Below are 27,992 nucleotides of genomic sequence, written 5' to 3' on the forward strand. Positions count from 1 at the left end.
TAAACTCAAGTCTTCTTTAAAGGTGACACCTAGTCTCTTATACCATGTTATCTTCTGGCCCTGTGTGTACATGTAGTGTACTTAGAGTTTTCTTATATTCTCATTTCTGCCTATCTGTGGGGTTAGACTCTTGTCAGCCGTGGGCAAACTACGGCCCGCGGGCCGGATCCGGCTGTTCTATCCGGTTCTCTTGCTCTCCCCTCCGCTCCTTTACTTTGAATTTATATTAGTTCACACAAACACTCCATCCATGCTTTTGTTCCGGCCCTCCGGTCCAGTTTAAGAACCCATTGTGGGCCTCGAGTTGAAAAGTTTGCCCACCCCTGCTCTAGGTTCTGCTGAGAAGGAAGAAGAACAGTTTTCTATGGTAGGTCACTGTGCCATGGCCAAACAAACACTCATTACCTTGGAAGGGAAAGAGACTTGGTCCCTCTTAACTTCTCCTGGCTCTAGGCCATTTGGGTGACTTGGTGCTGAGTTCCCTCTATGAGTCATTGGCTTGCTTCCTCTCCTTTCAGGCCCCTCCTCCCTCCCCAGTTTTCTTCAATTCAACTTCTGGCGGGCAGTACAGTTCAGAGACCAGATGAAGCTAGGCTAGGCATTTTACTTCCATTGGCTTCTGTAATATAGGGATTTAACAGCTCATAGGACTGGTGAAGATCAAGTGAAATAATGAATGTGTGACACTGCCTTGTAACCTGTAAAGCGCTCTGTACAAATGTTACTGTAGTTGTTCCCGAATGCATGTTCAGCCATGAAAAATGCTCAGATGCTGCAGCCTGAAAGAAGTGCTCAGGGTTGCTCACTGACTACAGCTGAACCTCAACCCTTAATAATAAAGGAAAAGGAGGGGGCTAGAGAGTGATTTGGAGACTGGTAATTGAGCCCCATGCTGAAAACTGAGGTCAAGTGGTATAGTGATTTGTTTAAGGTCAAGCAAATAGTAGGTGGCAAGTATAAAAATGTATTGTTTTTAGTGATGCCTTGTGATATAGGGAAAAAAAAAAAAAAAAAAGAAAGGAAGGGGAAGGAATTTAAAAGCAGACTGACCTCAATTCAAATTCTGGTTCTACCACTTACTAGCTATCTGGTTTTTAATCTTTCTGAGCTTCATATATAAAATGGGAGATATTTATACTTACCTCGAGGAGCTATAATAATGTCTCAAAATAATTCTATGAAAAAGAAAAATATATATAGTAGGGACTTGATAGCTATACTTATTCTTCTTTTGCAAAAATAAACTCTGAAGTCATCTTCTTAAGAAAGTCTCCCCTCGCTGTGGGGCTACGAAGGGCCCTCTTTTGGATTCATGCAGCACTCGTGTGCTTCCTCTCATCACGCAGAGTGGCACTTACCATGCTGTCCTATCATTGTGGTTTATGTATCTGCTTCTCCCATTAGTATGTGAATATTTTGAGAGCAGCCACAGTGTCTAGTAAATCTTGGTGTCTACTTGGTGTGTACTCTTGCTAAACTATTCGGTTGCTAGGAGTACATTGGTAAACACAGCAGACTTAGTTGCTCCTTTGGGAAGTGTACTGTTTATTGAGGAAGATGTATAACAAGTAAGCAAATAGAATTAAAATTCATGATAGATACTGTGAAAAGCAAGAGTTCCATTTGGTTTCTATCTTCCTCTCCCTCTCCCTTTTCTGAGGTCAATAAAAATATAGTAAAAAAAAGAGTTCCATTTATTCATGTCAGGTTTAAGATTCTTATCATAAATACAGGTGGGGTTATCTAATAAATTGTTTTTAGTCTGAAAGACAGCTTTTGGGCTAGAGACAGACACTTGGCTAGAGATATCAACATATAGATGATATGTAAAGCCATGGGAATGGAGGAGATCATTTGTTGGAGAGTGTAGTGTATGAAGAATGGAGGTTCCTAGTCTTGGACATATAGAGGAGGATAGCTAGTGAAGGAAGATAGGAGTAGAAGAAAGATAGAAGGAAAGACAGGTGAAAGTGCATTCCCAGAAGCCAAGAAAATAGAGCATTTGAAAGAGAAGGGAGATCAGTTATGTTGAATGTTGCTGAGAGATTGAATAAGGTGAGGATCGAATAGTTGATTTGTTTTTTCATTTATTTAAAAAATATGTTTTTATTGATTTTTTTAGAGTGAGAGGAAGGGACACACACAGAGAGAGAAACATCCATGCGAAAGAAAAACATCGATTGGCTGCCTCCTGCACACCCTCACTGGGGATCAAGCTCGAAACATGGGCATTCAATTCCCTGACTGGGAATTGAACTGGCACGACCTTTTGGTGCATGGGAGGACGCTCAACCAACTGAGCCACACTGGCGAGTTGATTTGGCAACATGGACATAATTGGTAATCTTGACAAGACTCCTTTGGTGAAATAATAGGGTATTAGTTGGCAAACAGAAAGGGAGGAAGTGGGGTAGTATAAGTGCTAGTAGACACTTCTTTTGAGAAGTTTTGCTATAGAGGGGAACAAAAGACCTAATGGTGTTTGGAAGAGGATGTTGGTGTCAAGGGAAAGGTTGTGTGTGTGTGTGTGTGTGTGTGTGTGTGTGTGTGTGTGTGTGTGTGTATTTGAATAGGAGACACTATAAGGTATTTACCCAGTGTTCTTATATCAGGCCAAAAATTTAGAGATAAAGCTTGATTTCCGCCCCCCCCCCCCCCCACCTCACACTGTACATTCACGCTAACTAATTTGGCTCTACCTTCAAAATATATCAACCTTTGCAATACTTCTTTCTACTTACTACCATTCATTCAAGCCACCATCAGTTCTCACTTGGATTATTGTAATTACTTCTTAATGATCTCACTACTTTTCCTCCCCTGAGATCACTGCTCAAAACTCTTCACTGTTTTCTCACACTTGCTGCAAAATCCAAACTTATTGTGTTCTGTAAGGTCCTGCATAATCTCACCTCTGGCTATCATCTCTACTCTCACTCTCCGACCACATTTCTCCTTGTTCACTCAACTCTTGTCTTACTGGCCTTTTTGCCATTCTCCATGCCCAAGTATTCTTATCTAGGACAATTGTACGTACTGCTCCCTCAGCTTAGAATGCTTCCAGGTATGATTACTATGATTTGCTGTCTTATTTCATTCAGATCTTAAGTGTCTCTTCCTTAGAGAAGCCTGTTCTGATCACCTTATTTTATGTATCACCTCCATCCTTGTTTCTCCTCCTCGTTTTACATACACTACTCCTCAGTTTTCATTATGGACTTGAAATACATATTTATTTGCTTATTTCTTTGTTTGCCTCTACTAAGTAGTTCATACACTCCATGAACACAGGAACTTTGTCTTATTCAGCTAGATTAGTACTGGTACATTGCAGATGCTCAATAAATATATGTTGAATGACTGAATATATCTAAGAGAGATATATTTTTTGTCAATTACCATTATAATTTGTCTCTATGATTTTGATCACTCTTAATACCTCATGTAAGTGGAATCAGAGAGTAAAAGAGAAAGAAAGAGAGAGAGAGAGAGAGAGGGAGAGAGAGAGGAGAGAGAGAATTAATGGAACTGAAAGAGGATATCGTTCCAGGTGAGAGAGTGCAAGTGAAGGAGTAGAGAGAATGGCTTTAAACACACACACACACACACACACACACACACTATTGATTTCAGAGAGGAAGGGAGAGAGAAACATCAATGATGAGAGAGAATTATTGATCGGCTGCCTCCTGCATGCCCCATACTGGGGACTGATACTGCAACCCAGGCATATGCCTGACCGGGAATTGAACAATGACCTCCTGGTTTCATAGATTGATGCTTGACCACTGAGCAACACTGGCCAGGTGAGAGAATGGCTTTTGATGGGACACCTTCTTTACTCTTACTGGATGGTGCAGGTGCAGGGAGTCATGTAATTTGGGGGTGGGAAGATGGAGTTCTCTTGCAAAGATTTCTGTTTTCTCATGGAAGGAAATCTTATCAGCTAAAGGGTGAGTGGAGAGTCCAGTTGAATGCCCATTTGAGGTAAGATAATCATAGCTAGGGAGGTACCATAATTTTCAAGTGAAACCAGGTAATGTTCTCTAGGGCATTCAACTGCTTCAGTATAGAGACAATTGGGAGATAGAGTAGTTCAATTTCCAATTGAATGTTGGAAACAAAGAAAAGGCAAGGGGGTGATTTTAAAAAAAGTCAAAGTTGTTTAGATTGATAGATCAGATTTGTTTAAAGTATCCAACAGATTTTACTTAGATTCAGTTATCCATTGCATTTAAGTTTTAGTTCACTGGTCCCTACCTCATTAACAGGCTCCTACTGTAATATGACGATCCATACCATTGTGAACTTTTGGCACATTGTAGTGTATTTATTATATAGTAATTTCTGATTGCCCTTACTTTTTTCCTTTTCTTATTGTGGTAAAATATGTATAACATAAAATTTATTATCTTAAGTATTTTTAAGTGTACATTACAGTGGTATTAAATACACTTATATTGTTGTGCAACTATTATCACCATCTATCCCCATTACTCTTCATCTTGTAAAACTGGAACTCTCTACCTATTAAACAATAACTCCCCATTCACTCCTTCTCCAGCCCCTCTCAGCCACCGTCATATTTTCTGTCTCTACGATTTTGACTACTCCAGGTACTTCATATAAGTGGAATCATACAGTGTTTGTCTTTTTGTGATTGGCTTATTTTACTTGCATAATGTCTTCAAAGTTTATTCATGTCATTCTATATTGCCGAATTTTCTTTCTTTTCTGAATAATATTGCATTGTATGTATATACCACACTTTGCTTATTCATTCATCTGTCAATGTATTGCATCAACATTTTAGCTATTGTGAATAATGGTGCTATGAATATGGGTATACAAACATCCTTTAAAGATCTTCCTTTCAATTATTTTGGATATGTACTTAGAAGTGGAATTGCTGGATCATACGGTCATTATATTTTTATTTTTAAGCTAGAGGACCGGTGAATGAAATTTGTGCACGGGTAGTGTCCCTAGGCCTGGCTGGTGATCAGGGCTGATTGAGGCCTTCCAGCTGCCAACCAGGGCCTTCCTTCCGGCTGCCGGCCAGGACCTTCCTTTGTTCCGCGCCACCCCCTGGTGGTCAGCTCATGTCATAGCAAGCGATCAAACTCCCTGTCTCCTGGTCGAACTCCCGAGGGGACACTTTATATATTAGCCTTTTATATATATATTATTATTTTTTTTAATCCTCACCGAGGATATTTTTCCACTGATTTTTAGAGAGAGTGGAAGAGAGAGGGAAAGACAGAGAAATATAGATGTGAGAGAAGCACATTGATGGGTTGCTCCTGCACACGCCCTGACCAGGACCCAGGCTGGGGAGGAGCCTGCAACTGAGGTACGTGCCCTTGACTGGATTAGAACCCGGGACCCTTTGGTCCTCAGGCCGACGCTCTAGCCACTGAGCCAAACCAGCTAGGGCTTGTAATTCTATTTTTAATTTGTTAAGGAAGTGCTATTTCTGTTTTCCACAGTTGCTTTATCATTTTACATTCCCACCAACAGTGGAAAAGGGTCCCATTTTCTTCACATCCTCACCAACACTTGTGTTTTTTTAATAGTAGCCATCCTAATGGGTGCGAGGTGGTATCTCATTGTAGTTTTGACTTGTGTTTTCCTAATGATTAGTCATGTTGAACATCTTTTTATTTGCTTATCGGCCATTTGTATATCTTCTTTGGAAAAATGTCTGTTCAAGCCCATTGTTTTTCTTTTCATTTTTAAATATATTTTTTATTGTTGATAGTATTACAGATATCTCCCCTTTTCCCCCTTCTCCCCCCTCCTCTTAGCCCTTACCCACCACCCCAGGTCTTCACTACCCTATTGCCCGTGTCCATGCATTGCCCATTTTGGAATCAGGCTCTTTTGCTTTTTGTTGTTGTGGCTGTGAGCTTTAGAAGATTGATGTTGTGGCTTTTTCTTAAAAAAATTATTTATTGATTGGAGAGAGAGAGAGAGAACGTTGATTTGTTGTTTCACTTAGTTATGCATTCATTGGTTGATTCTTGTATGTGCCCTTGTCTAGGGATTGAACCCAGAAGCTTGGTGTATTGGGACCATGGCCTAACCAACTGATCTACCTGGCCAGGGTTGAGGATGGATGGTTTTTGATTTTTTAAGTGATTTTAACAGACTATGATTAGGGAAAAAGAGAAGCGAAGGCAGGGGGGACTAATGGATAGTGCATTGGAGCTTAAAATGAAGTCTAGGAATTGTGGTGGAAGTTCTTGAGTAAGTGAGCTGTATGAATAAGAGGTTGTATTTGGAGTATATATGACTCATTCCAAATATTGGAGTTGATGCACATTTTGGTGATAAGGTCCAGGGTGTGATCATGGTAGTACTGGCAATTTGGATTGGAGGTCAGCAACAAAGTGGCCAGAGTGTTGGAAGATCATTAATGTGGCAGTCGAAGTCACCTAGAATGGTAACTGCGTGGTGCAGAGGAAGGCTGATCTAGGAACTAAAGCCTTTGAGTGGGGTGGCCAGGAAGTGAGTATGAGACAGAAAGAAAGTGTGATAGCAGCCAGTGGAAGCTACTAAAATGAATAGAGGTTTTTACAAGAGGAAGAGAAAGAAATAGTTTTATGAAATGGCACTGAAAATTAAGGACAACGTTGATTGGTTGGGTATGAGAGAGAACACAGCTTCCAGTAGAGAGGGCTGCTAGAGAGGACTCCTCTTCAGATGATAGCCAGGTTTCCTTTAAGGCAAGGAGGCAAGGAGTCGGAAAGGGGTGAGGAATTTGGTCAGATTAGAGGGTATACAGAAAAGGTTGGGGATGAGAGTTTGGGTGATTAAAAGTGACTGAAGTAAATGGGCACTGGAAGCTTGATTGGCTTAATCTGGATATCTTTTAGAGGCAAGAGGGCAGTCCATTTTCATCTGTGGTTCTTAATACTTCTAAGAGAAAATGTTCCTTTGAGGCAGCATGTGACATTGTGGGAAACCACAGGATATGTTCAGGCAGAGATTACCTGGAAGATCATCTATTTAGGAGACAGCAGAATAGATTCCAGTGTTTCTTGGAAGGTTGAACCAGACTGCCTATTGATTCCTTCTCAGATTGTATGGGCTTTTTTAGTGACGATTTTCTCAGTTCGGGCCATTTGTTAAGAGAGAGGTTCGAAGCTTACTATTGGAAGGAGCTCAACTGATGCTGCAGGTCAGGAATTTCCCAAGAAGGTAGGGAGAGGATTATAAGACCTTTGGTACTGGTTTCTGGAAGTAACTCTAGGGACTATTTTCAGGGGTGGTAGGAATGAGGAAGATGTGCAGGTGTGATTGGTCCGGGGAGGAGAGGATGAAGGTACCAGGCCAACCTAAGTGAACTTAATTAAGTCTGACACCAAATCTCTCTGCCTTTTCCATTTCACTTTGCTGCCTCTCAGACCTCGCCAATTGCAAGATGCCTCCCAGGTACAGTTCTTTGTTCATTCCGTCTCAAATAATAATCAGTGTAGAAAATATTTGTAAGGGAATCAGTTATCAGAGGCTAGTCATGACTTTCTCCCTATTTCATTGAGTGATCTTAGATAAGTTGCATACCCCTTTCATTTCAGTTTCCTAACTATAAAATAAAGATTTGGAACTGACTGATTTTTCAAGATTCTTCCAGTTCCTAGTGTTTCTTTTTCTCTTCCCACTAAACCAGGTTGCTTTTTAGTGAACCTGTACTATTACCAGGTCTGTGCTGGGCCAGACTCTGGAATACAGAGGTTAATCAGATTCAGTTTTATCCCTTGATTTGCTCATAGTCTGGTAAAGTTAATATGAGGAAATATGGAAACTGCTGCTTAGAAATATGTATAAAATGCTATTAAATTGGGGGAAGGAAGATGTAGAGGGGGTGTTCTGTGAAGGTTTTCATAGAGGAAGTGCGTCAAGCTGGGTCTTGAAGATTGTGTAGGACTTTGTTTGGGACATTTTCAGCAGGGAGAACAGTGTGGGCAAAGGCAGGGGCATGAAAGCATATTGAGCTGGGACAACCTGTTTAGGAAATAGTGGAGAAAACGAGAGATGAGTGGGGGATGTGAACAAATATTTATTGGATATTTATTTTGTGCCAGGTAGCATGCTAGATGGTTTTATATATGCTTTTTAATTCTCATAACTATGTAAGTAGATATCCTTATTTGAATTTTGCTAAGAGGAAACTGAGGGTTAGAAATTAAAGGAGCTTTCCTAACCGTTCAGAAGCAGCCTCCAGCTTCCCTCCCTGCTACCTCAGCAGTTGCTTTCTTCTTGCTAAAGTGGCTGGAGGCTGCATAACGGGAGTGTCTTTGACATGTCAGAAGGACATCCCTCAGCAAATTCAAGACTGCAGCATTCTAGGCCTCTGCCAAAGAAAACCTCCTGGCACAATTTAATTAAAGATCAGATTCTCATAACTAGGTGTCAAGGGCATGCAGTACTCCCCAGTCTTGGGGGGAGTATAGGTCATGCCAGTCTCAGCTGCTCTGAATTGTTGGAACTGAGAAATGTGATTAATATATGTTTGGAATAGATTTTATTTCTTCTTTTTCCTTTCTCTCCTTCATTTAAAATAATGGTCTGAGGGGTTATTAGAGGTTATCTAGTCCGTCCCTTTGCCTCTAGCATGAACAGTGAGGTGTGATGTGGAAGGAAAGGAGGTCTTGGTTATAGACTTCATTTCAGGTTCCTGCCTCTGCTGCCCATTAGCTATGTGACCCTGGGTGACTGGAAACATCTTTGAGATTTTGTTTCTTCTGACTTGCTCACTATTTTATCTCCAGCACCTAGCACAGCCTGGCAAACAGTAGGTAATAAATAAATACTTGCATGAATGACTGAGAAAATCGATACCAGTTGAATAGATTTCTAAGTTTTCTGTAAACTCCCACACGTGATCTAATGTTAATGGTTATTCAAATATCAGCCCCAAATGATGGCAGAAATCCTATTTGTAAAGATAGTTTGCCCAGAAGGTTCTCTGGGGAAGCTTTTTTAGAATTTTAGGCAAGTCTCTCGATGTAAAGGACTCTCCCAGACTCCCCAAGTCTCATTGTGTGAGCTCTAGGCATCACAGAGAATTCACTGCAGACGGGTAGCAGCTGGTCCCTCCTTCAGGCAACACCTCTTTTTTCATTGTCATCTCTTTACAGCCTTTAAAAAAGTCAACAGTGTCATCTTTTATTTTTAACATGAGACATTCATTGCACAGATCTAGATTTGCTAAGAAGGGACCATTTTCTGACTAAAAAATGCTGTAAAAGACCCTCTGTGATTCCTGCACCCTACTTTTTCACCTTCACGTTGCATTCTTCCACACTGTACTCTCACACTTATGTTATTCCTGTGGTCTGGGATGCATTTGCCATCATTGCTCTCCATCAGAATCATTTATTTATTGTCTGTTTTCTTTGGTTCAGGTACTAACTAGACCAGTGCTATTCCAGACCAATTGCATCAGAGCTTAAGCCACAACTTCTTAATAGGAAAATTTTCAGAGATATAGCAAAGTTCAAAGGATTTTATAGCGAATAGCTGTATAACCACCACCTAGATTCTTCTACCATAAACATTTTCATTTACTTGTTTTATCACATCCATTATGTATTATATATTGATGTGTATAGTATATCACATCCCTATGTTCATCCATTAATCAATTTTATTTTTATAAATGCATTTCAAAGTAAATTGCAGATATTAGTATACTTCCCCTTAAGTACTTCAGCTGGTGCTTTAAGAAGCTCATAGGGATTCTAATAGTCGAGAGTCAAAGACCATTAGTCTGACTTATTTATTCTTTAAGCCCCTACTCTTAACACCATCTCTTCTTATGAAGCCTCATTGATTACCTTAATTCAATATAGGTAATCCTTTCTGTGTCTTCTGACATTTCATTGCTTGCGCTGTTCTATGGCACTATTTTAAATGGCCTGGCATTGTGGTTTTCTAGGTCCTGTCTGTCCTGCTTTCTAGACTGTGAGAATCTTTAGAGTTGGAATCATATCTTATTCATTTATTTGTCTCTAAATCCCTGGTTTCTAGCATAGCACCTTACATGTAAGTACTTAGTAAAAATTTATTGATTTGAATTGTACTTCAATGAGGAACCTGCAACTACAGCAAAAGGTGTATATAACGTTCATGTGGCTGACTTGAGGACCAGGAATTTGTATATCTTCTGTTTGCCAGGCTGTGCTAGGTGCTGGAGATAAAATAGTGAGCAAGTCAGAAGAAACAAAATCTCAAAGATGTTTCCAGTCACCCAGGGTCACATAGCTAATGGTGCTTATTAGTTCATGGAAGAAATTTGGTGAATATCAATCAAGTCCAGCCCAAACATGTTTATATATTTCTATATTTGCTATTGGCTGGATATGACCAACCTAAACATAAATCAGAAGTAGAAGTCAGGTCAGAAAAGGGACAAAGGGGCTAGAACTACCTCAAATACAGTTGGAAAATCCTTTGGCAGAGAGTCTGAAGATATGGATTCTAATCTCCATCTTTATTTATTTATTTTAAAAAATACTTTTACTGATTTCAGAGAGGAAGGGAGAGGGAGAGAGAGATAGAAACATTAATGACGAGAGAAAATCATTGATCGGCTGCCTCCTGCATTTCTTCGCACTGGGGACTGAACCCGCAACCTGGGCATGTGCCCTGACCGGGAATTGAACCATGACCTTGTGGTTCATAGGTCGACACTCAACCACTGAGCCATGCCAGCTGGGTGAAAGATGATTTCAAGTATCTAAAGTTCTGTCTGGGGAAGAGGAAATAATCTTTTCTGAAGAGCCCTAAGAGATAGGATTTAGGACTAATAGATGGAAGTAGTTTTTGTTTGTTTACTTACTTATTTATTTGTTCACTTGTTCTTTTATTTGTTCATTTGTTCAACAAGTCTTTATTGATTACATATTCTTTGCCAGGCCTGGGGTTTGGGATTGAGAAGTAAATAAGACTGGATTTTGTTTTGGGGGTGTTCATAGTCTGGCAGGGGAGAGGAGTGAAAGGGAAGGCAAATGTGTAAACAAGTAATTGCAATGCAGTGTGAGGTAGACAGAACTTAATATAAGTGAGAACTCTCTAAGTGAGGTGACCAAAGATAGAATAGGCTAACTTTTGAGACTGTAGGTTTTTTTTATCACTGGTTTTCAATCATAGGTGGGATAACCTAGGCTGGAATATGGTGCAGTGAATTCAAACATTGTATTCCAACAGCAGATTTTATGTTTAAAGTAACTTGGGCTCTTTTTTGAAAGTGGAGCTCTACCACCAAGAATTCCCCAGGCATAGTGAAAGAACTGAGAAATGAAGAAAAGCTGTATGTATCAGAAAGGCTGATGAAGCCTTTTTTGGCACAGTCCCGGGCTGTGGTCATAAAAGGGAGTTACAGTCAATGAAGTTGTTGGCTGAAGAGGCAAGGAAGGGCCTGCTTAGAGTATCAGGTGGCTGCAGGGAGTATAATTTTGGAACTGGCAGTTCGCAGTGGGAAAGTATACTTGAGAACTGAGCCGGTAGAAGTTCTCTTTGGCGGTGCTGGGGGACTTGAGTTGGGGCTGGTAGGGAAAAGCAAAAGCAAAGCTGCAAAGTGAAACTGGAAGAAATGGATAAAAAGCACACCAGAGAGGTAGTCTAGATGAACAAGATCGTCTTTGCTTACTTGGTTTATTTTGTTCAAAAAGAGAAGTAAGGAGCAGTTGGTTTGCCAGAGGAAGATCAGGATGAATTATTCAAAAAGATGAAGTTCGAATTTGACCTTAAAAGATGTGTAGGAGAAATCATTGACCAGAAGCATTGGGGAGTCAGGAGTGGGGTAAGAGACTACTTGGCAAATTCAGGAGAACAGAGATTTCTGAGGTATAGTTTGAATGCAAGTTGGGTCCAGGTGTGATGGCTTAGTTTATAAGGTAGGTCGATTGGGAAGAACCTTAAAATTTCATCTGCATTAAATTCCTTAATGGCAAGGTATATATCCCTGTATAAACTTTTGATTAATTAAAAAAATTTATTGAATCTACTATAAGTCAGATACTGTACTAGGCACTTTTGGATTGTAAAGGTGACAAAATAGAGCACAACCTTTGGGGAACACTCTTGCTTCTGGTGAAAACAATTATAATCTAGTAAAAATATACCATTGCCCTGGGTCTGGAGGAGACACTGCTTAGAGGTGAGAACAGTTCCAAAGGGCACATGGAGAAAGGATTTCGGCGGGGGGCGGGGGGGGGGGGAGGGGGGGAGGATGAGGGAGGGATGAATGCATGGCATCATTTAGTTTTGCATTTATTAGAAAATGTTAAAAAGATTCCTATAGATTTTGTTTATAGCATTTGAGCAGTTGATATGTAAGGCAGTGCTATTCAAATCTGGCTGGTATTAAGATCACTAGTTTTTTAAATTACAGAATTTGGCCTTAGCCCAGCCATACAAAATCAAAATTTATGGGAGTTAAGCCATGCATCTCTATTTTCTAAAAAGCTCTGGGTAATTATTATGCTGATTTTTTTTTTTTTAATTAGAAACTTTAGTCTTAACACTGTTGTGTTTGACTCCAAAGAGCTTACATTCTAAGTAGTCATGGTTAAAGATATAATATCCTCTGTAGCATGGAAGAATAATGAGAAACTTTATTAATCTTGGAAACATATCTATCCATTGACAGTTATTTGAGGTAATAACATCTATCGTCATTAAAACTATTGCGACCATGTAATAGGGGATTTTACCTCTTTTCCCTTTTTTTATTCTTTTTATTTTCCAGAAGCATTGGAGATTGCCAATAAATCCAGCATCATATAGGATAGGATGGTTACTTCATTGACCATCTTATATTTAGAATAAGGTCAAATTTTAGAGGAAGGAGATAGTGCAGAGGTGATATAGGCCAGGTGTCTGCAAACTTTTCCTGTAAAGAACTAGATTATAAGTATTTTAGGTCTGTGGGCATACAGTCTCCATTGCAATCACTCAGTCCTGCCACTGGAATGTGAAAGAAGCCATAGACCTTTGTAAATGAATGGGTGTTGCTATGTTTCAATAAAACTATTTACAAAGCCTGCAGCTTTACAGACCCTTGATAGAGTGATACAGTCCATTCCAGAGAGGGAATGTGATTTTCTTCAGGTTACAAATTAGAGGTAGGCAGAAAATTCACTCTGTGGAATGCTGTTAGCAGTTTTATTTAATCTTCATGTGAATGAATAAATGGCACACAATGATTAAAGAATTTTTCCAAAGCTAATAAATGGCACTGGGATTCATACTTAGCTCAGCTGGGCTAAATTTCTGTCTTTTAAACTACATCATCATGGTTTTCTGTGTTCTCCAATGCCTTAGATAGGGGAATGCAGAGAAAAGCAAGAACCTTGTGAATTTTCAGCCGTGCTTGGCACAGAGTAGGTGTTATATCTTTGAGTACTGTTGACTGAATATGATAGTGGTAGTCGTGGTATGCAGAGAAGGGCTTGAACAGGGCCCTGGAGGAAGGATTGTATAATTTGGATTCTTTTAAATTTTTCAACACACATTTCTTTTTGTTCAAAAATAATAAAAATGCTATGTTCTTTTTTTCTGATTCCAGTAGCTGCTGGTGGTGGTGACAATGTCAAATAACGGCCTGGACATTCAAGATAAACCCCCAGCCCCTCCAATGAGAAACACCAGCACTATGATTGGAGCTGGTAGCAAAGATGCTGGAACCCTAAACCACGGCTCCAAACCTCTGCCTCCAAATCCAGAGGAGAAGAAAAAGAAGGACCGATTTTACAGAGCCATCCTACCTGGAGATAAAAGTACAGTATTTCACTTCTTTCTCATAATTTGTATACTTAATTTTTTTTTTTTGTAACCTGGATAAAAGATTTGTTCTTTCCTTGACTTCATTTTCCTTTAATACCTCCTTCCACGCTATTAAATATTTCTCTTGTCTTTCTTGCCTAAAATGGCTGGAGTCAAATGGAAAATAGACCTATTAAATTCTTATTAACTAGAGGCCTGGTGCATGAAATTTGTGCACTTGGAGGTGGCGAGTCCCTCAGCCCAGATTTCAAGAGGTCGCAGGCCAGGCCAAGGGACCCCACCAGTGCACGATCGGGGCTGGGGAGGGACACAAGAGGTTGGCCAGCTAGGGAAGGACCACGGGAGGGCTCCATAGTGTGTCTGTCCTGTCTCGCTCAGTCTCGATCGGCTGGACCCCAGCAGCAAGCTAACCTACTGGTCAGAGCGTCTGCCCCCTGGTGGTCAGTGCATATCATAGTGAGCGGTTGAGCGGCCTTAGCATATCATTAGCATATTATGCTTTGATTGGTTGAATGGCCGACCGGACAACTGGACACTTAGCATATTAGGCTTTTATTATATAGGACTAGAGGCCCGGTGCATGAAATTCATGCACGGGGGTCCCTCAGCCCAACCTGCACCCTCTACAATCCAGGAGCTCTCAGGGGATGTCCTACTGATGGCTTAGGCCCACTCCCGTGGTTCTCTGCTCTCTGCGGGGCCTGGGGGTTTCACTGCAGCCATGGAGATGAAGCCCCCATGCCCTGCTGTCCACTCTCTGCCTGCCGCGGCCATGCGCCATGCGAAGGAAGCCCCAGTGCCCTGCAGTGTGCTCTGTCTGCCAGGCCTGGGGGCTTCGCCGACACCTACACACTAAGGAAGCCCCCATGCCCTGTTGTCCGGGCTCTGTCTGTGGAGCTTGTGGGTGTTCCCGCCATCACCCTGCGAACGAAGCCCCCAAGCCCTGCTGTCCGGGCTCTGTCTGCCGGGCCTGGGGCTTCCCCACCATCACCCTGCGAACAAAGCCCCCAAGCCCTGCTGTCCGGGCTCTGTCTGCCGGGCCTGGGGCTTCCCCACTACCACCGAGCTAAGGAAGCCCCCAAGCCCTGCTGTCCAGGCTCTGCCTACCGTGTCTGGGGGCGGATCCAGCCTCGATGCTTGGTCCCCGCAAACCCCGGCGGGGCTGACAGGCCCAGACACTGCAGCAGTGGTGGAGCGGGGAGGCTGGATCTGCCCCCTCCGGCGGCGGATCCAGCCTTGCTGCTCCGGCGGACAGGCCCGGACACTCCAGCAGCAGGGCTGAGGGGACTGGGCGCCGCCATCTTGTGGCTATGGGGGCCGCCATTTTTTGGCACGGAGTGACGGTTAATTTGCATATTACTCTTTTATTAGATAGGATTATTCTGAGCAAAATTCTAAGAATATAATTATGCTCTTGCCAGACTTTGGACAATCTGTATATGTTCATTTACTTAAACTGTTTATGAACTCTCAAAATGTAAGAAATACTGACATGTGTTCATTTGGAAGTGTTTTGTTTCCAAACTAGTTTTATTTGGTACGTCTTTTCTCCAGATTTTTGATGGCCTCCTCTTTATTCATGTATCTTGAGCTCACACCTAGATTTGGGGATTAAATATCAGTAAGAAGGGCAAGCAGTAGCTGAGGAAAGGAAGCTTGGAAAAGGAAGCAGGACTCAGCATGAGTTCACTCTGAAAAAGTCATACCAGCTGGGCTCATTTGCTTTCTATTGACAAAACTCCTAGAAGAATAATCAGGATTTTGACAGTGTATTTGATAAAGTCACTGGAATCCTATGAACAATAGTGAAATAGAGGTTTGGGTGTCCACATGGGTAGATGACTTTTGTTTGACACTCCCAGCCCCAAATATTTATTTAAATGTCTGTTGTTATGAAGTAAAATTCTCAGTCATGCCTACAGGGCTGTGTTCTTGTTGAATACTGAAGAAATTGGCTTTCTGTCTGTAATTAGTTATCATGAGCTTCTGACTTAGGTGGACCTGGTTCAAATTCTGGATTCATCACTTACAGCTCTCTAACCTTAGGTATGTCAGTTAACTCCTTTGACTTTCAGTTTTCTATCTATAGGAAAGAATGGGATTATCCTATCTCTAAAATTGGGATAATATCTCACAGGGTTGTTGTGTGAAGATTCCATTCAAAGTTCCTAATACAGGACCTTCTGCACAGAGGGCACTCAAATATTAGTTCCCCTTCTCTTTACTGGTTTGTTGAAGGTGGGATGCATGGATAGTAGATTATATGACAAAATCAGAATTGGGATTCTGAAACAGCAGGCCAAATATAACAACCACATTGATGAATTGCAATTATCTTGTGTTGCAGAAAAATATAACTGCATAACTACAGATTGGGGGAGATGGTAGATGATTGCATCATTTACCAAATAGGGAACACAGGAAGAGAAACAAGTCAAGAGGGCTGGTGGTTGGAGAGCAGGGAAGATGATGACTTTAAACACCTTGCATTTGAGATGAAAGGATAATTTTAGACACTTTGCATTTGAAATGTCTTGACATAGAGATGTCTAATAAGCAGTGGTCTTACAAATAGAAAATGCCTGGTGAATAACTGAAATGAGAACTAATGAGGCTTTTTATTGAGTACATTGGGCTTGCATCTTCGTGTGTTTACCCTTTCTGCTACTCCACCTTCACTGTGAGCTCTTTTCAGGTCTACATAGAAGAAAGGTGGTTAAGTTGCGTAACTGGCATTTTCTGGCTAATTCATTTATATAACAGCTACCAATTTCCTAGGTACAGGGGCTATGATGCAGGTGGTGTTACCCTGCCCTGGCACGTTCTCCCACATATAGAGCCACTTGGTTTATCCCTCTATTTAGATGTGCACTTATTTTTAATATTGTGCTTTTATCAACCATAATTGTTAATAAGATCTCTGTAAATAAGGAGGCCTTCAACCCAACTTTCCACATGTAGTGAAGAGGGCAAGTAATTGCTGAGGAAAGGAAGAGGACTTTTAAAATTAAAAGCTTGGGCCCTAGCTGGTTTGGCTCAGTGGATAGAGCATCAGCCTGTGGACTGAAGGGTCCCGGGTTCGATTCCAGTCAAAGGCACATGCCCAGGTTGTGAGGTTGATCCCCAGTGAGGGTGTGCAGAAGGCAGCTAATCAATGATTCTCTCTCATCATTGATATTTCTATCTCTCTCTCTCTCTCCCTTCCTTTCTGAAATCAATAAAAATATATATAAAATTAAAAGTTTGGAATTTTTCTTGCTGACAAACTAGGAAGATAATAAAATTTCTGCTTACTAGGCATCATCAATTAAAACCTTGTACTTCAAATGATACTATCAAGAAAGTAAAAAGACCCACAGAATGGGAGAAAAATTTTCCAAATTATGTATCTGATAAGAGATTTGTATAAAAAAATATATCAGGAGCTATTACAACTGAACAATAAAAGGACAACTTGATTATAAAATGGGCAAAGTATCTGAATAGACATCTCTCAAGATATACAAATGGCCAATAAGCCCATGAAAAGATGCTTGTAATCATTAACCACTTGGGAAATGCAAATCAGAACCACAATGAGAGACTACTTCACACCCACTAGGATGACAATAATAAAGAGAGATAATAACAAGTGTTGGCAAGGACCTGGAGAAATTGAAACCCTCATACACTGCTGATCAGAATATAAAATAGTATAGCCAATGGTGGAAAAGTATGTCAGTTTCTCAAAATGTTAAACAGAGAGTTAGTTACCACATAACACAGAAATGAAAACATGCCCACACAAAAACTAGTACATGAATGTTTGCACTAGCATTATTCATAATAACCAAAAGTAGAAACAATGCAAATATCCATTAACTGATGAATGAATGGATAAATAAAAAGTAGTGTATCCATACAAAGAAATATTATTTGGTAACAAAGAGAAATGAAGTTCTGATCCATGCTACAACATGGGTGAACTTTGAGAACCATGTTAGTGAAAGAAAGCAGTCACAAAAGACCACATATTATATAATTCTTTTTATATGAAATGTTCAGAATGGGCAAATCCATAGACAAAAAGTAGACGAATCGTTGTCAAGGGCTGTGGGGGAGGCAGGTAGAATTGGGGAATTTTGGCTAAGTGGTATGGGTTTTCTTTTGGGGGTGATGAAAATGTTCTGAAATTGATTGTGGGAATGTTCGCCAGGCTCTGTGAATATACTAAAAGCCACTGAATTGTACACTATATAGGTGAATTATATGGTAAATGAATCATATCACAATAAAACTCTTAAAAAAAAAAAGAAGATTCCTGCTTATAGCAGCAGATGGAAGCATAACCTTCAGACATCATTGGGAACTAAAGGGATGATCTTAGGTACTGAATAGGGAAGTGGGGGTCTGGATATCTAGGTTATAGTCTTTGTTCTCCCATAAATGTCTGCGTGATTTGGATTAATTACTTCTCTGAAGACTTCATTGTCTTCATCTAAAACATTAGAATCAATCCAGTGGATAAATATAGCCTCTTATACCTTTGAAATCCTATCCTATATAATAAAAGCCTAATATGCTAAGTGTCTGGTTGTCCAGTCAGCCGTTCAACTAATGAAAGCATAATATGCTAATCATATGCGAAGGCTGCTCAACTGCTTGCTATGATGTGCATTGACCACCAGGGGGCAGTCAACCGGTCGACTAGTCACTATGACATGCACTGACCACTTAGGGTGCAGATGCTCTGACCGGTAGGTTAGCTTGCTGCTGGGGTCTGGTTTATGGGGACTTAGTGAGACAGGCTGGACACGCCCTGGAGCCCTCCCGCAGTCCTTCCCTGGCTGGTCAACCTCCTGTGTCCCTCCCCGGCCCCGATCTTGCACCGGTGGGGTCCCTCGGTCTGGCCTGCGTCCTCTCACCATCCAGGACCCCTTGGGGGATGTCAGAGAGTTGGTTTCGGCCCGATCCTGCAGGCCAGGCCGAGGGACCCCACTGGTGCACGAATTTGTGCACTGGGCCTCTAGTAATTAGATAAATGAGATATTATAAAGGTGAAGTTGGATCAGGTTGTCTATGTAGGTGAAAACAATCTAGGCCAATGAGCTGTAGCCCCGGAGGTACTTCTAGAAATCCTTACTGAGTAACCTCAGGACAAATCTGGTCTGAAAACAAATCTCTTACCTCAAGGTTAAAGCTGAATCTCTCTAAATTCAAAGAATAGAGTTATAAGAAGTCATTATGAAATGATCTAGTAACTTCTCTTTCATTCTCTAGTTATAGATTTTCCATACATGCCCTGAGCTCATAGGTTTAAGATCATAGATGGCTATTTTTCATGTGTACATCAAAATGAAATTTTTTGAAAAGTGATTTTTACCTTTTGTTTGGAGCTTTTATTCGACCTGATTTTGTGCTCAGTTGATATTGCCATTCAACCAATCAGCATTGTTGACCTGCTGCTTTGTGCTTAACTTGGTCCTAGCAGGATACACATTGTCCCTGTCTTTAAAGTAGTGTGCCCTTTGTAAAATATTTGAAAATGTATATCAGCTGCATAGAGAAATGGTCTAGAACTGGACTTAGATCACCTAGATTGAGTCCTGTGGTTGGCAGTTAGACAGACTTGAGCAGACCAAGGACGCTGGGCCAGATACAGAAGGTCACCCGGGTCCAAAGCCCTGGGTGCCTAGCAAGGAGCAAAACTGGGAAAACAAGGACCTCACCCCCTGGGTAACCTTTCCTCCTCTAGCATATTGCTGGTCATGTGGTTTAGACCCCCTAACCCTTCATATTGATGGTCATGTGGTTGGGGTCCTCCCCTGACCTTGCCTTCCCTGGCATGTTGCTAGTAATGCTCGTTAGACCGCCTTAGACAGGGAATGAACAAGGGGGTCAGAACAAGTGGTCGGCAAACTGCGGCTCGCGAGCCACATGCAGCTCTTCGGCCCCTTGAGTGTGGCTCTTCCACAAAATACCACAGCCTGGGCGAGGCTATTTTGAAGAAGTGGCATTAGAAGAAGTTTAAGTTTAAAAAATTTGACTCTCAAAAGAAATTTCAGTCGTTGTACTGTTGATATTTGGCTCTGTTGACTAAAGAGTTTGCCGACCACTGGCCCAGGACAATGAAGTTTTGACCCACATCCAATATGTCTAGGCCTCAGCTGAGTTTCAGTGCTTGGCCCAGAAAAGCAACAAAACCAGACAAGCTACACTATGGCTGATATCAGGACCAGAAGCATTGACTAATGACCCCTTCCCTGGAGCTGACCAATCAGTGGACACACCTGGAAAGCTAATGAAATTCTGTTGAGATACTGAGATCCCCCTCTGGGGCTCTCCCTAAAATCTCCATCCTTAACAGCCCTTCGGAGGAGGGCCAGTGGGCTCTCCCTGGAGTTGGCCCACACCTTCCCCCTCCCCCTTTTCTTCCCTCCCTGGCGGGTTAGCTTTACCTTCCTCTTTCTTAAGCTCCAAGGACCCTTCCTTTGCCTCTGTAACTTGTTTCCTAAGCCCATTTCTCCTACGGCTCACTTCTTTTAGCTCTGTGACTTTCTAAATAAACTTTTTCATACAGTTACAGTCGTGGTTCTGAATTCTTTCTTAGCCAGAACTCCAGTACCGAGGTTGCTGAACTGAGGTCCGGTTTGACTCCACTGGTCTAACCCCTGGTGTCATTTTTGCCACCGGCACTACCTCTGACATTTACTGCTATGCCCCCTCCCCCCTTACCTATTTATTTTAATCCCAGTATCCTTATCTGTAACATGGTAATAATTATAATTTCCACCCACCCTATATCATTAGTAAGCTTTTGTCATTTGACATAGTGGGTGTAAAAGCATTTTCTAAACTGTAAAACACTGTACAAATATGAAGTGTTTGTGTGTGTGTATGTTTTACTAAAAACCTTATTATTTTATCTGATACCCACAACAACTCATTTTCTGTTGGGGAGGCTGAGGAAAGTAAATTGTTCAAGGTCTCACAGCTGGGAAGTGGCAGGGATTAGTGTGGAACTAAGTCTTTCTAAGTATGTGTTACATCCTAACATAACATCTCTGTCAGTTGTTCTCAACCCAGATTACTCATCTGTGTCGCTCATGATGCTTTTAAAAAATACAGATGCCTGGGTTTCAGCCAGACTTTGGATCCAGAATTTCCAGAGGGGTACTTTTGGGTCTCTAAGAAGACTTGCGGGATAAGAAAGAAGAGTTCTCTGTGGGCTGTGGTAGTGACTGAGATGGGAGTTGGCAGTGGGGAGGATGTCTGTGGGCATTACCTAATGCTGACCTCCAGCATGGCTTTAGTGTGTGCCTGGAGGGATGCGTAAATGATGGGAAGAAGCTGTCACTCAGGGCCTGTAATAGGGAGTGCTGAGCTGCAGAATTCCATGTGGGAAAGCCTGGTTCCTGTGGTCAGGAGCTGGAGCCTTTGGTTTATTCTAAGAGGTCCTGCAGCTTTTTGTTTGGAATCTTTTTCTGGCTACATTTTCACAACCAAAGTGGAATTATCTGAGCTTGGGAAGCATTTAGCAAAGTTAATTTTAAAACTGGACTACGTCAGTGTTTATCTCTCCAAGTTTGGAGTGTTTTACTGCCTTGAGTTCAGATTAGTTCAGCTGAACCAATGAGAGGTGCTTCTTAAAAATAAATCTTTTAAAAATATATATAAGGCCAGTGCCTTGTGCTGAGAATTGGATGGCTGTACAGCAACATGGGACTTGAAATTGTCAGCCTTGTGGTTCAGAAAGCTGAGTAGACTAGGCCACAGATAGGGTTAAAATTAGGATGTGTGAGATTGTAAGCTTGTTTCTCCACGTTGTGTCCTCAAGCCAGTGATCTCTAGTTACAGGATGATTCTGCTTTTCTGTTCAGCCAGTTTTTTGTTAATGAGTGAGATAGGAAATATTACTCTAACACCCTTCCCTTCTCTTTCCTTTCCTACTTTTTTTTTTTTTTTAGCATCTTAAAACAACAAATATTTATTATCTCAGTTTTTGAGGGTCAGGAATCTAGCTGGGAAATTCTGACCCTGGTATCTCATGAGGTTGCCATAGAGATGTCTCGGATACTTTCTTAGGTTAAACGTAACTCAACTTACAATGGTAACTTTAGCTTACAAAGCACATACATTTTCTTTACCTTAGTGATCCTCAAAGTAACAATAACAATAATAAAAAAGTAGTTTATAACAGTCATAACACAGCAGTAATAACCTTAAAATAGTAACAAAAACATAGCTATTGTCATTTGGGCCATGATGTTTGCCCTCAAGAAGTTTACATCTTAGGTTAGGAGGTAAGCCTTAAAAAACCTCAAGGAATCATACTAGATAGGAAATAACTAAATGCTGACTCAGTGTCTTGGGAATTCACAGAGGGAGGAAAGGTCAGGAAATCCATTTGGGAAGAAGTGGGACTTGAACCAGTCTTTAAAAGATGGCTGAATGTTTAAAGGGAGAACGAGAGAAAGAGGCACTGTATATGAAGGTACTATGGGAGGTACTGCATATGAAGCAGAGCCACCTTCAGCATTACCCTGTGTGTTTACTAGTGTGTGTTAAAGGACTTCATTTCTGTGCACTACTCATCCACTGAGCCATTCTCTGTGTGTGACTTCTTTACCAAAATTCCTTTTGCATTTGCCATTCCAAGCCTATGATGATATATTAACATAATATAAATAATATGTAAAATATAGTGATGTAAATATAAAACAAAAATATAAATAACACATAAAAATAACAGTTATTCTTAAGACACTTTTAAGTAACTAGATCAAAAGAAATTTAGGCACAGAAAGCAATTCCAAAGCCCTGCTACATGTCCCATACATTCCTGTAAGCAAGACCGATGGATTTATGTCATAAATGACAGCTTAATTTCGGCCTTGGTAAGTCCTTAGCCTTCCCTCCCAGAGCAGCTGCTTCTGGAAGAAACATTGTCGAGTGGGTAAATAGCCAAAACCTGTTGTCTTTCCAGATCGGTTTCTTTCACCTAGTAATGTGCTTTTATGGTTCCTCTTTTTATGGCTTGATAGGTCATTTCTTTTTTTATTTTTAACAATATATTTTTATTGACTTCAGAGAGGAAGGGAGAGGGAGAAAAAGATAGGAACATCAATGATGAGAGAGCACCACCGATCAGCTGCTTCCTACATGCCCTCTACTGGGGATCAAGCCACACAACCTGGGCATGTGCCCTGACAGGGAATCAAACCATGACCTCGGTTTACTAGTATGGGTCAATGCTCAACCACTGAGCAACACAGGCTGGACTTATTTTATCTGTTTTAATTTTTATTGATTTTATTGGGGTGATATTGGTTAATAAAATTATATAGGTTTCAAGTTTACAGTTCTATAATACATTATCTGTTATATTGTGTGTTCACTTTCCCTTTAGTAATAACCATACTGTTATCTGTGTCTGTGAGGTGTTTCCCCACCCCCTCCAGCTTAATCCCTTCACATTTTTGACCAAGTTTCCCAAGCCCCCTCCCCTCTGATAGCTGTCAGTCTGTTCTCTGTATCTATGCATCTGTTTCTATTTTGTTTTATTCATTAGATTCCACATATAAGAGAAATCATGATATTTGTCTTTCTTGACAGGCTTATTTCATCCTATCTAATAAGAGAGTAATATGCAAATTGACCGTACCTCCGCAACACCCACAAGCCACGCCCACTAGCCAATCAGGAGGGAATATGCAAATAAACCCAACCAAGATGGCTGCAGCCACAGAGAGCAGGAGGGAGGCTTGGGTTTCCCTGGCAATGGAGGAAGCCAAGCTTTCCGCCTGCCCTTGCCAGCCCAGGCCTCCACTCAATGCTACAAAATTTCAATTATAGAAGATAAATAAAGCCCAACAGAAATGGCGGCAACCACGGAGCTGGAGAGAGCAGGAGGCTAGGGTTGCCCGTGGCGATGGAGGAAGTCAAGCTTCTGCAGCCCTGGCCTGCTTTGGCCTCCGCTTAAGGCTACAAAGTTTCAATTATAGAAGATACATAAATCCCAACAGAAATGGCTGCCGCCACGGAGCGAGCAGGAGGCTTGGCTCTATTCCAGGCTACAAAGTTTCAATTGTAGAAGATAAATAAACCCCAGATACCAGGGCCTCTGCTTGGGTTGCCAGGGGGGCGTGGCCGGCCTGCAAACCACCACAGGCCCCTCGCCCAGGCCGCCCCACACCCCAAGGGAACCCTCACCCTGATTCGGGACACCCTTCAGGGCAAACCAGCTGGCCCCCACCCATGCACCAGGCCTCTATCCTATCTAATAAAAGAGTAATATGCAGATTGACCATCACTCCAACACACAAGATGGCTGCCCCCATGTGGACACAAGATGGTCACCACAAGATGGCCAGCAGGGGAGGGCAGTTGGGAGGAACCAGGCCTGCAAGGGAGGGCAGTTGTGGGCGATCAGGCCAGCAGGGGAGGGCAGTTGGGGGTGACCCGGCCAGCAGAGGAGGGAAGTTGGGGGTGACTGGGTCAGCAGGGAAGGGCAGTTGTGGGGGGGGGCAGGCCCAGACCTGCAGGGGAGGGCAGTTAGGGGCAAACAGGCTGGCAGGGGAGCAGTTAGGCATCAATCAGGCTGGCAGGGGAGTGGTTAGGGGGTGATTAGGCTGGCAGGCAGAGCAGTTAGGGGCAATCAGGAAGGCAAGCAGGCGAGCAGTTGGGAGCCAGCAGTCCTGGATTGTGAGAGGGATGTCCGACTGCCCATTTAGGTCCAATCCCAGTGGGACAGTCAGACATCCCTCAAGAGGTCCCAGATTGGAGAGGGTGCAGGCTGGGCTGAGGGACACCCCCCCACCCCGTGCACGAATTTTGTGCACCAGGCCTCTAGTATAATACTTGTGACATACTGTCACAAAAGGTAAGATTTCCTTCTCTTTTATAGCCAAGTAGTATTCCATTGTGTAAATGTACCACAGATTTTTTATCCACTCATCTACTGATGGGCTCTTGGCTGCTTCCAAATCTTGGCTATTGAAAATAATGCTGCAATGAATATAGAGGTGTGTATATTCTTTTGAATTAGTGTTTCAGGTTTCTTTGGATATATTCCCAGAAGTGGGATCGCTGGGTTATAAGGCAGTTCCATTTTTAATTTTTGGAGGAACCTCCATTCTGTTTGCCATAATGGCTACACCAATCTGCAGACCCACCAACAGTGCATGAGGGGTCCCTTTTCTTCACTTCCTCACCAGTGTTTGTTGTTTGTTGATTTATTGATGATAGACATTATGACAGGTGTGAGGTGATATCTCATTGTGGTTTTAATTTGCATCTCTCTGATGGTTAGTGATGTTGAGCATCTTTTCATGTCTTCTGGCCATCTGTATGTCCTCTTTGGAGAAGTGTTCATTCAAGTCCTTTGCTCAATTTTTAATCGGATTGTTGTTGTTTTTGTGTGTTGTTATATAAGTTCTTTATAAATTTTGTGTATTAACTCCTTATTAGATGTGTCATTGGTGAACATGTTCTGGCATTTAATGGGTTGTCTTTTCATTTTGCTGATGGTTTCCTTCGCTGTGCAAAAGCCTTTTCGTTTGATGTATTTCCCTTTGTTTATTTTTCTTTGTTTGTCTTGCCTGAGGAGAGATATCAGAAAAAATATTGCTAAGAAAAATGTCTGAGATTTTACGACCTGTATTTTCTTCTAGGATTTTCATGATTTTGTGACTTACATTTAAGTCTTTAATCCATTTTGAGTTTATTTGTGTGTGGTGTGAGAAGGTGGTGTAGTTTAATTTTTTTCATCTATCTGTTCAATTTTCCCAATATAATTTATTGAATAGACTGTCTTTACCCCACTGTATGTTCTTGCCTTCTTTGTCAAATATTAATTGACTGTAAAGGCATGGGTTTATTTCTGTGCTTTCTATTCTGTTCCATTGGTCTATAAGTCTGCTTTTGTGCCAGTACCATGCTGTTTTTATTACTATGGCCTTGTAGTATAGTTTGATATCTGGTAGCATGATTCATTCAACTTTGTTCTTCTTTCTCAAGATTGCTGTGACTGTTCGGGGTCTTTTGTGGTTCCATATAAAATTTTGGAATATTTGTTCTAGTTCTATGAAATACACCATTGGTATCTTGCTAGGAATCGCATGACATGGTATTATAGATTGTTTGTGGTAGTATAGACATTTTAATGTTGATAATTCTTCCTATCCATGAACACTGTATATGCTTGCACTTATATGTATCTTCTTCAGTTTTTTTCTTCAGTGTTTTATAATTCTCTGAGTGCATGTCTTTGACATCCTTGGTTACGTTTATTCCAAGGATTTTATTTTGGATGCAATTGTAAATGGGGTTGTTTTCTTAGCTTCCCTTTCTGATAGTTCATTATTGGTGTATAGAGGTGAAACAGATTTCTGGATAATTATTTTGCAGCCTGCTACTTTACTGAATTTATCAGTTCTGCTATTTTTTTTTGTGGGATCTTTAAGGTTCCTTATATACAATATCATGTTATCTGCAAATAATGACAGTTTTACTTCTTTTTAAATTTGGATGCCTTTTATTTCTTCTTCTTGTCTGATTGCTATGGCTAGAACTTCCAGTACTATGTTGAATAAGAGTGGTGAAAGTGGACATCCCTATCTTGTTCCTGACGTTAAGGGAAACACTTCGTTTTTGCTCATTGAGTATGATGTTGGCTGTGGGTTGATTCTCAAACTTTTATATACACACGAATCATTAGGGATCTTATTAAAATTTAGATTCTGGTTCAATAGTCTGTGGTGGAGTTTGAGATTCTATGTGTTCAATAGTCTTCCAAGTGATGCTGACTGATGCCGCTTTGAATAGCAAGTCTATAGATTACTCTAACTGTTGTTTTCATTGGAGAGGACCAGAATGCAGATGATGGGCAACTCTTAGAATGATTCAGGCCACAGATAACTGCCTGATATAGGGTAGTGGCAATGAAGAGAGAGAAGAGTGGATACATTTGACCACTGTATAGAAGATAAATGCATTTGGAGAGAGCGGAGAGAGAGAGAGAGCAGAATCATAGCAGCAGCAATCCATGAGAGGCAGAGTGACAGAATAGAAAGGCTATAGAGCTGGAAGTCTGAACGCCTTAGTTCTGGTCCCACATTTGCTTCTGAATTGCTCTGTGATGTTGGGCAGGTTACTTAATTTCTTGTAACCCGTGTTTCTTCTGTCAAATGGGCACCATAATCACTGCCCTGCTTGTCACACAGTTGTTTTGAGACTCTAGAGAACTAATATATGTGAAAGTGCCTTGCAGTCACTAGAGCATGATACAAATACAAAACTAATTACATCTTCAGTGACCTTATTTCCAAATAAGGTCACATTCTGAGGCACTAAGAGTTAGGACTTATGATCTTTGGAGAGACACGATTCAACCCCTAACAAGGGTACTTCAGCACTACAACTTTTCTGCGAGGTCAGCAGGACTGTAGTGAACATCTACTTTATGCCAGACCCCACAAGTATTTGGACTTAATGAGCCTTTAAGGTTTTAACCTAGGGAGGCAGCATAGCATAGTGGTATAGAGGTCAGGCTCTGAGCCAGACTGCCTGGTTTTGGGTCTTGGCACTGCCAATTACTAATTGTGATTTTGGGCAAATAACTTAATCTTATTTATCTGTAAAATAAGGATGATAGTACCTAAGTGTTAGAGTTGCTGTGAGGCTAAAGTTAATTAATACATATGAAAGAATTTGAGCCATTGCCTGGTAAGCACCTGATAAAATATTAGCGACTCACATTATTAAATCTACTTCCAAATATAAAATTCTGTAATAGAACCTTAAAGAAGTCCATAGTCAAAGACCTAGTAAGTAGGACGCAGGCTATAGAAGCTCATTGAATATAGGATGTCAGGGCTGGAAGTGTCCTTAGAGACGACCTACTTGAGCCTTCTCTCTTTACAGACGGGTGGGAAGCCAGGCTTCAGAAGAAGGAAGTGAATTTCCCTGGATCAGAGGGCTCATTAGTAGTAGAAACAGGACTATTAACTCCGATGAGTGTTCTTTCTGTGCCTCCCTTACTTTAGTTTGACAAAAAAATAAGTCTTCACTCATGCATTGAGCATCTATTTCAATTTAAGCCCAGCATTGGGCTCTGTAAATACAGATATGAAATAGATAATTCTTGGCCACTAAAGGAGCCTACAGATCAAAAAGAGCTAAAAAAAGCCTAAACATGTAATAATGTTTTTGTTTTTTAA

General features: G+C 41.2%; 1 protein-coding gene across 4 annotated transcripts in view; it reads left to right on the forward strand.

Annotated features, from left to right (window-relative positions):
* The window catches only part of PAK1 (p21 (RAC1) activated kinase 1), a 136,536-nt gene that overhangs the window by 59,244 nt on the left and 49,300 nt on the right, over nucleotides 1–27,992 (forward strand). For 2 of the 4 annotated variants that reach the window (XM_080688160.1, XM_080688159.1), the window contains exon 2: nucleotides 13,577–13,787. In XM_080688160.1, coding sequence (XP_080544286.1) covers nucleotides 13,598–13,787 — 190 coding nt within the window. In that variant the 5' untranslated portion in view covers nucleotides 13,577–13,597. The remainder of the gene's footprint in view (nucleotides 1–13,576; nucleotides 13,788–27,992) is intronic. The other 2 variants (XM_080688161.1, XM_080688162.1) reach the window with 1 other exon arrangement.

This window comes from Plecotus auritus, assembly GCF_963455305.1.
Source record: "Plecotus auritus genome assembly, chromosome: 9".
Taxonomy (NCBI): Eukaryota; Metazoa; Chordata; class Mammalia; order Chiroptera; family Vespertilionidae; genus Plecotus; species Plecotus auritus.